Here is a 10,569-nt window from a genome sequence, read left to right on the forward strand (position 1 = left end):
TGTTTTTAAAGAATCTTTTTAAGCTGTGACTAAACTATGACAATTATATGAAAATCTTTTTTCTTCATCTCATGTTACAAATATGCCCAAATTACTGCCTGGAACAAAGAATAATATTGAAGTATGTGTGCTCCTGCAGGCGTATGTTGGTGTGAGCGGCAGGTTAGATCAGATGAATTAAGCTGCTCATCATGATGGCCAGCTCTTGCTGATCATTAGGAAAAACGCATGTAGAGTTTGCCACCCTGGCCCCTATGAAGGGTGGGTAATTACCACTAATGCACCATCATCTATGCATGACCGTCACATTATGTTTCAGAGGGCGGACAGTGAAACCTCTGACACGGATGTTTTATTCATTCATAATCCTCAAATTACTCATTTTAAAACCTAATTTTGCATGATGAAGTATTTTTCCATGAGTTGATTCATATTAATTTCAGGTAAATGGGGGCTCCAGTTCTTCTGTGATTGCAGAAGATAATTGTTTTTTCACATGAAAAATTAAAACATTGTTTTGATTTTCACAAGAAAGGATGCATAGCCCAACTCTTGCACAAACTAAGAATTATTAACTTTATGACTACCTTAGAGTTATTTTTCTTCTTCAGCGATTGACTCCACGCATTACTTAGAGCAACACAGCAGCGTTCTGATTGTTCATGATCTAAATAAAAATTAAAGGCACGACCATCAACTGATACATGCCTGCCTATTAAAAATAAAAAAAGAAGTGAAAAAGTAGTTTTCCAGCTGTTGCTGTATTAAATATGGATCAACATGTGTTCAATAACTACCATACTATCAATTAATACAATTACTTTTAATGATCTGAGTGATAGTACAATTCTTTCTTTCATCAAACACAGCCAGGAATCACTGAAAATAAAGCTGGATGCTTCCACCGCCAAACATAGTTTTATTTTTGGTTTTATAACTAATTGAGAAAAGACATTTTGAAGATTTTTTCTGTCCTCCATGATGAAGGAAGCAACAGCAGTTTCTCTGCCTTCACTGAGTGGTCAGTGCCAAGTAAGTTAACTTTAATCCAGATGACTGTGATCTGGAAGGTCTGATTTGTTCATTTAGCTTGTTACCAGCTTGTCCGATTTAAAGAACTATCAGCATTTTAGCAGAGGGTCTGCTTTACTTGACAGAACATCTAAAATAATCATAATTCAAGCATTTACACTTGATGAAGATTAACATGCATTTTCTAATGTCAAAAGAGCAGATCAGCCGAGTCACAACTTCCTTCAATCCTTCACAATAACGGCATTAAGCAAGTATAAAATATTTCGAAGTTTAAATTGTAGAAATATAATTCTATATGTTGAGTTTACATTTCCATCTGCAGTCCTTCAGAGAGATAAAGCAAAAGAGACAAACAATATAAGAACAATTTAAAGACATAAACATACATGCAAAGTTACAAAATCAAAGCCACAGTTAACATATTTATATTTTGTGCATATTCTAATTTTGGTTTAGTTTTAAAACTGTCCTATTAACAATTCCTTGTTAAAGTGCTTAAAGGAGAAACAGTATATTCATTCAAGAGTTAACCAATATTAACGTTCACACTACTTGTTGCAGTTGAGCAAATTTATTAAAAATCGATTTCCTTGTTTTCACACAAGCTGGAAGCATTCCCCTTTTCTTGAAGACTCAGAATGAAAATTATTATAGGCTGTTAAATGTGTTAACTCTGGTAATTGCTGCATGTAGCAACAGTAGGAATGATCTATTTCTCTGCTAATTCTGGTAACATTGCGTGTTACTCTGTAAGGAGAAATCACGGCTTATTGTAAAAAAGTGAAACTGTCATCTTCTGCAAAATTCTAGTTATAGTGGGACTAGTTTTTTCCTAGACTAAAAATAGCATCAATGTCCTAACAGTTCCAAACAACTTTTGCACATCTAGAAATGATTTATTTCACTTTTTTTGTTTAATTTTGCTTTCATTTACACAGATAATTCTGCTGAGACACAGCGCCTCGTTCTGATGACATAACGCTCATGTTTACACAGAATAAATTCTGCTGATGTGAGAGATACGATGTGAGAGAAACGATAAAATTATTGCCACTTCTTGTCCTACTATAATGACAACAACAACAACAACAACAATAATAATAATAATAATAATAATAATAATAATAATAATAATAATAATGGCTTCACTCTAAACCTAAGAAATTTATTTTATAATAGATTTAATTTATATATATATATATATATATATATATATATATATATATATATATATATATATATATATATATATAGCCAAAAAGACTGGCAACCATGAGATGATTACATCTTTATAAACAACTTGGTGGTTTTCTTTTCTTTTTCTGTTGCTTTATGTTTTGATTTTTTTTTAAGTTATGGTAGCAAGACATATTTTTTTATATATATATATCTGTGAAAGAATCAAACCTCCCATAATGATTACTTCCACCTCATAGAAAAGTAGACTAATTTATTTTAAGTAATTTAATTGGTCATTTTGAAAAATATGACTACCTGTTTGTTTCCATCTAAAACACACAGATGAACATATGACGTAAAAATCTGCAAGGGGGCGCAACAAAAATAGCCGCGCTGAGGCTGCTTGGCAATATGATTTTTACCTCTGTGAATTTTTGAATGTAAAAGCAGCTCCTGTTACCCTGCATGTAAACACATGTGCCCATCAGGAGACCTCGTGATAAGTATTATGATTCCAGAAGCATATAACATTGCTGTTGTGAAGACTGAAGATCATGGAGGGTAGTAATGGCTGCATTATTACTCCTCTTATTGTGTCTTAATTAGTGGCATTTAATTATGTGCTAATGCAGTGAGGGCTATTAAAGACACTGAGACCTGCTGATCAGGGAATTAAAGAAACTCTCTCATACACACACACACACGTCTGCACGCTGCAGCTTTTCACACAAACACACTCTCAAATCTCAGTTCCCTTTAACTAGAAATTACCGGCATCCTACAGAGAACATGTGTGTGTGCGTGTGTGTGTGTATATCAGACCTAACACAGAGAGAAGGAGTTGGAAGATTTAAAGAAAAATGAAAAACTCGGCATAAGGTGGAGAACAATACAAAACAAATGAAAGAAAAAACAAGAGTAATTATTTTTAAGTGTATTTTGATTGACACCCAAATATTTTCTAATTCTTCACTCCCACGCATCTCCTCCACTGGTGCATCTCAATTATTTGTTCAGAGGCTGGTGTGACAATGGCGTCGGCTGTGGGTGCCTTTGGGATGCTAAACAGGGGGACAGGAGGTTAAATATAAGTCACATTCAGTGGGATGAACCTGAGGCTTTGTGCTGCTGGAGTGCAGGGGCTTCAAAGCTTCATTAAAACAGAGCAAACAAAAGAGCAAACTTAATCTGAAGCCCCCGCCACCACAACTACGTCTGCTTTTGAAGATGGTGGAGCTGCAGTGCTGAGTGTTGCTTCCTCCTCGTTTCAGTCGTGTTGTGATCCTCCAGCTCACTGCTGGGCAAAGACAGATCAGCCCAAATGCCCAGTCCAGTCCCACCGGCATGAAGGCTGAGCGTGGCGGCAGGGTTTCAGTCAGGTCACATTTTATTTCCTTTCTTGCATGAGTTCATCTAATAAGAATTTGTTTTTTACAGCTTGTGTTTAAAATTTGCTGCCTAAAACTGTAAAATGCCACATTTGCAAAATCTCCCTTTTGCAAATGTGGCGAGTTTTTGCCACATTTTTAATTGATCTATGTTTTATCTTTGTTAAGCAGTTAAAAGTTAAACAGTTACCTTTACATCATTTTTCAGTAATTCAGTAAAAGTCAAATATTGGAAATTAGATGTTTTTCTTCTTCTTTTTTTCCCTTTTTGATGCTTAATTTTCCAGATACAAAATAAAAACTGTCCTTAAAAAAATAAAGAGGATAAAATTAATCACAAATGTTACATTTTACTTGAGCTCTAGGTAATTTTTACTTAATTTCTAACAAGCTGATAAAACCCCACATAACACATATTTTAATCTAAAAGCAAAGCTACATTCACAAACCAATTTAGTTTCAAGTATTTAGACTTATGTCAAAGGGAGAGTTTGCTTAGAGGAAATGTGCAAATTCCTGTTGAGCAAAAATGAAAAGAAATGTTAAAAGAAATTACAAAAGTCAGGATTGAGTTTCAAATTCTTTATAAATATCTTCAGGTAAATAGGATTATAATGCAGTCATAACATGTTTAATAAACTGCTAAAGAACAGACAAAAAAGTGCAACAGACCTAATTATTATTATTTTTTTTAAAGAAAGCAAAAGGCCTACTTTTACTTTAGCGAACAGACTCGCAACGATTTACTGTAAAGAAGGACAGCAAAAAATATAATTTCTTATTTTGCATTTAGGAAAGTCTTTTGAGTGAAAGCTTTCTTTGGAATCTGCTTGTCTGATTATATTCGCCACTTTGGTGGTAAATGCCCTTGCAAAGTGTGCAAATTAATTAAGATTTCTAAACACAAAGGTCTAAATGAGAAATTAGTTACAGAGTACAAGTACGTATTTTACAACAGATGATGACAAGTTTGCGTCTCAGATAGGCCTGTTCTGATTTATTTATCACGGATTCCTTTAAGAGAGGGAAAAGAGCTGAAATGAACACGCTTTTTACCCGGTTAGGACAGCAGCAGAGCCGGGTGCAGCGGGGCTCCCTTTCCCTCCAGCAGATCGCTCTTTTCCATCACCGACCCTGCAGAGCAGAGCTGGGTCGGGCCGGCCTGCATCCCCGTTAGACCGGGCATCGGACCCAGAGACGGGGTCGGCTTTATGGGCACCGGGATCGCGGGCAGGGTTGGCCCGCTGGCGCTGTGGTACAGGCCCTTGGCGGACACGCTGAAGGGCGCGTACTCAGATGATGGTGCGGGCACGGGCACGCCGCTCATGGTCTCCGACAGCACGCCGACGTGCGGCCACATGGAGTTGACTACGCTGCTGAGCTGAGGGGGCACCGGGTAACCTAGGTGATGCATGACCGAGGTGAGAGGAAGCCCGCCGGCCACCACGCCTTTGTAGTCCCTTCCTATGATGTTCTCGATGGCGAAAGGATGCTTAAACCCACCGGGCTGCGTGCAGGTGATCCCCCCGTAGCTCTGGAAGTGAGGGAGCCGACCCACGCCTGCCGGGGCAACCGGGTGTTCGGGGTGAGCCGGTGCGGCTCCCAGCTTGCTGCCCGGGTGGTGGTGGTGATGATGGAAGTAGTGCATCATCGGGGACGTCTTGCAGGCCATGTGCTCTGCGCGCAGCACCTTGAAACGCTTCCTCCTCCTCAAGAAGCTGCCGTTTTCAAACATGTCCCCGCAGTCCGGATGCAAAGCCCAGAAGCTGCCCTTCCCAGGCTGGTCGGGCCTCCGGGGGATTTTGATGAAGCAGTCATTGAAGGAGAGATTGTGTCGGAGGGAGTTCTGCCACCTCTGGGTGTTCTCTCGGTAGTATGGAAAGCGATCCATGATGAACTTGTAAATATCACTCAGAGGCAGCATCTTGTCCGGGGAGTTTTGGATGGCCATCGCTGTCAGTGAAATGTAGGAGTACGGAGGCTTCTGGTCGCTGTAGGAGTTTTTCCCTGGACGGGGCATAGCTGATACTGATCTCCTAAAGCTTCTGCTTTAAATCAACCACTTTTTAGTTTTATTTTAAGCGCTTGCTTACTTGACAATCAGTCTCCATCCAGCTGGTTGATTCCAAAAATCTGAGCCATCAAATTAGAGTAACTGCGCTTTATCAACCAAAAGGGCCTGCAACTGACAGGTAGGATCCTCAGAGGTGCGCGCATCCAAACATAGTTCTCTCTCGATGTCTCTTCGCTGAAACGACGCTCTTTAAAGTTGTGCGCAAAACTCAGCCTGTGTGCGTAAAAGTTGTGAGGTCCCCTCGCCTGGCACGGTCGGGTTGTGCGTGGCTCCTCTTTTCTTTCCTCCTCTCCTCCACACGTGTGACGTTCTCACTCGTCGCGCGTGTTTTTGTAAGCCCCCCTCGTAGGTCGTCGGCTCTATTATCTGTTATTCAGACACTCAGGGGACACGTCAGGAGTGAGCAGAGGGTTGTGTGCATGCGTGAGTCTGTGTTTGTGGATGTGTGTGGAAGTAGGGGTGGCAGGAGCGAAGAGATGGGGTGAAGTCATGAGAGGAGGGGCGATCTGTGGGCGCGTTTGGTTCTAATGCGCCGTTTGCCAATCAAAGAGCTGTGCCCAACATAGTCACGCAGATCTGTAGTGACATATATCAGCTGTGTTTAAAGCGTTGTCTCTTAAACAAACCCTTCTTTTCTGCATCACATTGACCTTTGACCTCTGTTTTGTCTTCCATTTAAAGCCTGGTAAAAGAAAATTTACTTCTTTTTTTAAAAAAATTACTTGTTTGTTGAATAATTTTGACAAACTATTTATAATCCATGTGATATTTACAGCCATGATATAAAAAATATTTACGCGTTCTAAAAACAGACAATATAATCAGTGCCTTTCACCACTGATAAAAACTACAACACTATAGTTTTCTGTACATTTTGCATTTTTATCAAGCACCAATGACTGCTGATGCCTATTTCCAGAGCTCGTTGGGTGGAAGGTATGGTTCAACCTGGACACTTCAACAGCCCATCACAGAAATACACAGGACAAACAACCAGGCAAGTTCACACTCACTTCCAATGCCAGTTTAGTTAGACCAACTAACCTAACATTCACCCTTTTGAACTGGAAACCAGGGTACCCAGAGAGACGCATTTCTGCATAAACCATCATCACAAATGTTTGAGACCAATTTCATTTGATTTGAAGAAGGTGAAGGTGGGCAACTTCACTCATATTAGGAGAATCAGGTGTACAAATGTGCTTTAATGTACAGGTGTAATGTACCAGTTGTTTCAAAAAGAGAAACTTGTGATTTGCCAAGTTATAGGGTTTATGCATTTGTGTACTTAGGCTGTTAATGTATTTTTTTCTGAAGAAAATTTCTTGTTAAATAATTGAAAGGTTTTTTTATGCGCCTGGCTGTTTTTATGCACTGACATGGTAAAATCAGATTAACTGAAAAGCAAGAACCAACCACTGAAATAATCCATCCATCCATCCAGTTGGACCTGCTCTTCAGGGGAAATCTCCAGCTGTTCCCAGGCCAACAGAGAAATAGTCCCTCCAGCGTCTCCTGGGTCTTCCTCTGGGTCTCCTAAGGTGGGACATGTCCAGAACAACTCACCTCAGAGGCGTCCAGGTGGCATCCTGAGCAGATGCCTTAGTCACCTGAGCCAGCTCCTCTTGACATGGTGGAGCAGCAGATTCCTGAGCTACGCAAACAATCCAATAAGCAGAATGGGCGAATAACTATAAATGTGAGATAAACAAATACTTCTATACTTTTAACACATTTTTGAAAACAATGAACTCAAAACAAGAGAAAGGAATTCAAATTCAAAATTCATGGCAAGTTGACTTTATTATACATGCAAATTGTGTGTCATTAGTTTAAAGAGCCTGTGGTGAAAAGAAGAATATTACACAAGATGTTTCAGATTACTGATGAGTTTTAAAGTCCAAACCTTGTGCATTTAAGATTCAAGTCAGCTACAAAACTTTACATATGGTGCTGAATAGAGAAGGACGAAGTGACATGTGACGTTTAGATTTGCCTTCAGGAATGTTTCTTTTGTATATGTCATTTTGCTCTAGCAAGAACAGAAAATGAAATGACTGATTCTCCATCACAACACAAAGAGATGGACTATTTTAGTAAAGTATTTGCTACATTGTACTTTCAGGTACTTTTCCAAATAAAGCACCCAGTACATCAAAGCTTAGATTATAGTAAATTGAGGTTACACTATGAGGAAAATGGGAGCCTTTACCTTTTAAAATAAAGCTATAGACACTCTTCCAAATTAATTTCTTATTTTTTAAAGGTTTAGATGTTTGAACAAGAGGCGCGATGCATTACCAAATGAACTAAACCAGTTGCGGAAATATATTTGCCTTTCAAAATAAAAGTCATATATTGTCTTTAAAATAACATTGTTATTATTAGTTCTACTGAGGTTTATAGTTGCCAGTTTAGATAATAGCGCCTAAACTCGACAGGCATGAAAACGTCATTGCGTTGATGTGTCAAAATAAAACGAATAGGAACTTTTCAAAATAAAAGTCTTGCGTCTCCTGAAATTGATGATGACAAATTAAGGTTCAGTGTTCCTGGGAAGCTTTAAATCCCAGAGCTCATTCATTTCGGGCCCTAAGTCTGAAACAAGGCGGTCCAAGCGGCGCAGACATGCACCAAGTGGCGGCACGTGTCAGACACCATCAAAAATTTCTTCCTAAGTTTTGTAATTAATGTCCCTCTCGTCTGATTGAAGTGACCAGAGAGAGGTATTTGAGCAGAAACCAGGATGAGGTCCCTTCAGAAAGTAAATAAAAAAAGATGGCATATTTAAACACAGCCTCTTTGTTAAATTTGCTCGATTGCACTTTCAGACTTTCCCAGCAATAAATCATGTGTTCCTTTGCGCACAATAATCAGCGCGCTTCTCGTCTGCTCCCCACGCTCACACGAACCGCGTCGGCACAGAAAACACACGACTAAGACAACACACTGCGCGAAGAGAGGCGCTGTTGTTGATTAATTGCTGAGAGGGGAGTCCGGCGGCTGTCTGTCTGTTCAAACACTCTCTGGTGAATCCTACAAGGATGTAAACAAACTTCATCCCCGTGCTCCGGATCCTGCTCGGCGGAGAGAACAACAAAAAGCTGCTTTCTGTGTGTGTTTTTTTTTTTGGTGTGTGTGTTTTTCCCTCTCTGGCCAGGTGTCATGGCTGGATCCTTGACGGCTCCTGTCTTCCCTGCTGCCCCTGCGGGTCTTCGAATACATTACAATAATTAAGCCTTCCGTGATTTAGCCTCCTTGGAGAAAAGTCCAACAATGTAATTAAGGGCAAGCTCGCTGTATTAGGTATGAATATTCAAAACGGTGTCAATTAATTAGCCGGTGCATTTCTCCTGTAATGTCTGGGTCCTTAAAGCCCACTCAAAAGGTCAGCTGTGTCAACTGAGAGCATATTTTAAAGGCATCAGATAATTGCAAGGAAAATTACCTTTTAAGCGCCACATCACCAGCAGCTAGAGAATATTTTTAAATGAACTGATAAATAAAGAGAAGGGTTGTTTTTCCGGGCGCCTGGGGAAAAAAAAAAAAGAGACGTACAACTCCAAAGGCCCTCGGAGGCCAACGTGTGTAAAAGCATCTCCCTTAAAACGCCCGGGAAAGATCAATATTAAATCTGTTTTCGCAAAGGGGGCCGTTAAATAGACACGGAAGCTGATCTGCATAACAAAATTAATTAGGCAGTCCTCCGCATTCTTCGGCGCCGCACCAAACTCCTGGACAAATAACTAGTTGTGTAAAGCGCACCTTCTGGGCATATGGAACATATGTTGGAATTATCCTTAATTGACTAATTACATAAATTACTCATTAAGTTTACAGCACATCAATTATAAAAGATGTATCAATTAATTTTGCATAAATTACAAGCCGCACCCCGCACGATGAGGGCGACTGGGGGAAGGTGGTTCGCCAGGAGGGGGGGGGGTCTTTTCCAAAGGTGGAGAGAGTGCGTGTGTGGGTGTGCGTGTGTGTGTGTGTGTGTGTGTGTGTGCACGCGCGCGCTTGCAAACGGGGGCGCGCGTGAGCGACGGTCGTCTGTTTGTTTCCAGCCTCTAATAATTATTTGCTCAGCTTAAGGGCAAAGATATCTGTTCTGTCTCCCACTCGCAAAGGGAAAGTGTGGGGGTAATGGCAATTATACTAATAATAATAATCTTAAAGACCTCTCTCTCCAACTCATAAGGGGCGCATCGTCGCGGAGAGAGCCATTAAAATCAATTAGCGAGGCCTATTGTTTTCAATGGAAAATTAAGCCGGTTTAGGACCGCATAGAGCAAACGCTGCAAGGCTTATTTGTGCAATGAGGTATTATTTAAAGGAAAACATCTTTCCGTTTTGCCATAAAACAGCGAGGAAGCTGTCCATTGTGTCTGCCTGTTGACTGTTTTCGTCAGTTCAGGCTAAACAGAAGAAAATAAAACTATCCTTAAATATCCCATGAAATGTCTTAGCAAACATCTTGAATAGATTTTACGCTGCAAATAGGTAACTCTACAACATTAATATGAGTTTAGGCCTTATGATGGTGCTTGAGTATTGAGGGTTCATGCAGAAAACAACAAGCTTCACCCTTTTTATTATTAACCTTTTAATAAACTTTATAAAACATCTATAAATGCCTACAGACATTTTTTTTTACTTGATTTAATTCCTTTCTGATTGTTTATACAGTGCTAATTAACACAAGCAGCCCCTTTAGTCACCTTAGAATATATATCTATATATACATAGATATATATTCTGGCTGGATCTCAACTTGTCTTACCAAAATAGGTTCAGCAGCAACCCTGCAGGGTAAAGTAGGTAAAGACGATGAACAATTAATTCATGATTCACTCGACAAACTAAAACACATTGCTATGCAGTGTGAGA

At 39.8% G+C, this 10,569-nt stretch overlaps 1 protein-coding gene across 1 annotated transcript; it reads right to left on the reverse strand.

Annotated features, from left to right (window-relative positions):
* Positions 1-4,201: 4,201 nt before the first annotated feature.
* On the reverse strand, positions 4,202-6,104 carry foxb2 (forkhead box B2). The gene has a single exon (XM_028033046.1). The coding sequence runs from the start codon at positions 5,620-5,622 to the stop codon at positions 4,663-4,665; it is 960 nt and encodes a 319-aa protein (XP_027888847.1). The 5' UTR covers positions 5,623-6,104; the 3' UTR covers positions 4,202-4,662.
* Between the last annotated feature and the right edge of the window lie 4,465 nt (positions 6,105-10,569).

This window comes from Xiphophorus couchianus, chromosome 12 (assembly GCF_001444195.1).
Source record: "Xiphophorus couchianus chromosome 12, X_couchianus-1.0, whole genome shotgun sequence".
NCBI lineage: Eukaryota > Metazoa > Chordata > Actinopteri > Cyprinodontiformes > Poeciliidae > Xiphophorus > Xiphophorus couchianus.